This window comes from Mesitornis unicolor, unplaced genomic scaffold (assembly GCF_000695765.1).
Source record: "Mesitornis unicolor isolate BGI_N332 unplaced genomic scaffold, ASM69576v1 scaffold31913, whole genome shotgun sequence".
NCBI classification, from domain to species: Eukaryota; Metazoa; Chordata; class Aves; order Mesitornithiformes; family Mesitornithidae; genus Mesitornis; species Mesitornis unicolor.
The window spans coordinates 96,768-98,512 of record NW_010173192.1 but is presented as its reverse complement, the minus strand read 5'-3'; the positions used below and the strand labels follow the sequence as shown (position 1 = coordinate 98,512).

At 39.0% G+C, this 1,745-nt stretch overlaps 1 protein-coding gene across 1 annotated transcript in view; it reads left to right on the top strand.

Annotated features, from left to right (window-relative positions):
- Positions 1-1,517: 1,517 nt before the first annotated feature.
- RFTN1 (raftlin, lipid raft linker 1) overlaps positions 1,518-1,745 on the top strand; it is a gene marked incomplete at its 5' end in the record, with an annotated part of 55,418 nt that continues 55,190 nt past the window's right edge. Inside the window, one exon of the mRNA XM_010180636.1 lies at positions 1,518-1,704. Within this exon, the coding sequence (XP_010178938.1) occupies positions 1,518-1,704 (187 nt within the window). The remainder of the gene's footprint in view (positions 1,705-1,745) is intronic.

Genomic DNA, 1,745 nt, shown 5'->3' with positions numbered 1-1,745 from the left:
GTGGCATCTCTTTTTATGACTCTGAAGTGTTTTGTATGCTATTGCAGAAGGTAGAGCCCTATTGTCTGTCAATGTACATGTTTCTTGGATTTCTCATTTTATTTGCAAAAATAATAAAAATTCTGAATCTTACAGTTCTTGGTCAAAAAGTTCCATTATCTTCTTCTGGAACATGGTCGTATATGAAGAAAAAGCATACCAAGCACAGCTATTCTATTATTATTTAAATTATTCCTCTGTATTACTGGTTTTGAATATTTATTAGTTTTTTGATAACCTCTTTCATTATTCATAAAGGGTAGCCATGCAGTTTGATGAAAAAAGCAGCACAATGAAACCTTATTTTGCATAGCTGGTGTCTTTCATATAAACTGTTCTCCGGTGCTTTTTTTTGTTTGTTTTAATGAAGGCCTGCAAGGTGCTGGGAATCTCCGTCGTGTTTCTTGCAGCATCCCCTCCCTGTTGGTTTCAGTGGGAGGGGAAGCCATCCAGCACCTCAGCACACTGCATGCTCTAGCATGGTTAGGGATGAAATAATAAATATCCCCCAAGAGAGATGGAAATGAAGAGCCAAAGGTCAGGAACGAAAGATGTCTTTTCACATGAGATATGAAAAACATATGAAGAATTACTGGCGTAGAGAGAAAGAGAATGGAAGGTTGGTTTAGGTGATTTATAGAATTTTCTTTTGAAGCCCACAAGACTCTAAGGAAATAAGGGCAATTGCTGTACTGGCTGCAGTATCTGTGTGTATGTCGAGTGTCTGACAGAAGTCAGCATCAGATGTTTTGCAGAAAGGTATAAAACACCAGAATAAGCACATTGGGGAAGGATTATTTTCATGCACTAGGTCTCATCCTCATCTCTAATATGTAGAGGTTTGTTTAAACCCTGAGGTATAAGGTCTAGTGTCTATTCGAAAAGGTTTCTCATCACTACAGGTATGTATTGCTCTTGGCGTTCTTGTTACCAATATACCTAAAAGTTCTCTTTCGACATACTGGTAGATACCTGGTCTCAACAGCATTTTGCATCAGTAATCTCTTAGTCTGATAATGCAGCTTTTGTGTAGATGGCTATTTCTGTTTATTGCTTTTGAATTTGACATGTTACACATTCAGTGACTGTCTCCTTTCTCTTGTTTTATATTTTTGACTTGGTGGCTTGCTGTCCTTAATTTACATTATTACAACTGCTACTAAAACTTAGATTATCTTCTGACTGACTGCCTTGTTTTTATGAAAACCTCCACTTGATCTTAGCCAGACTGTGTAGTGAATTTGGCATTTTAATCTATCTGACTTCTTGTTTAATTCTACCAGCCTCTTGTGTGATACCAGTCCTTCGCCAAGACAGCCTGCGTAAAATCTGAAATACAAAATGGGCCACAGGAAAGGTCAATTTTTGTGTTAATATGGCAGATCAGTGTGAAGCTCGCTTGACTCTGAAGAGCCTGGATTTAAAATAACCACGACAGTCTGGTGTAGGATTATTGACCAATTTCTTTCTGTTTCCAGCTGAGCTGCCAGGATCATCTGCAATCAAGCTCTCCTCCTTGCGGGATCTTCCGGCTCAGCTGCAAGAATTGTACCAGCAGGGCTTCATCTTGGCTGCTGTCCACCCTTTCGTGCAACCAACTGATGAAAAAGAGAAAACTCCCCAGGAACAAATCTTCAGGGCTGTGCTTATCAAGAAAACAGAAAGGTAAAGCTTCCACTGAACTGGGATAAAAATAGACAATATGA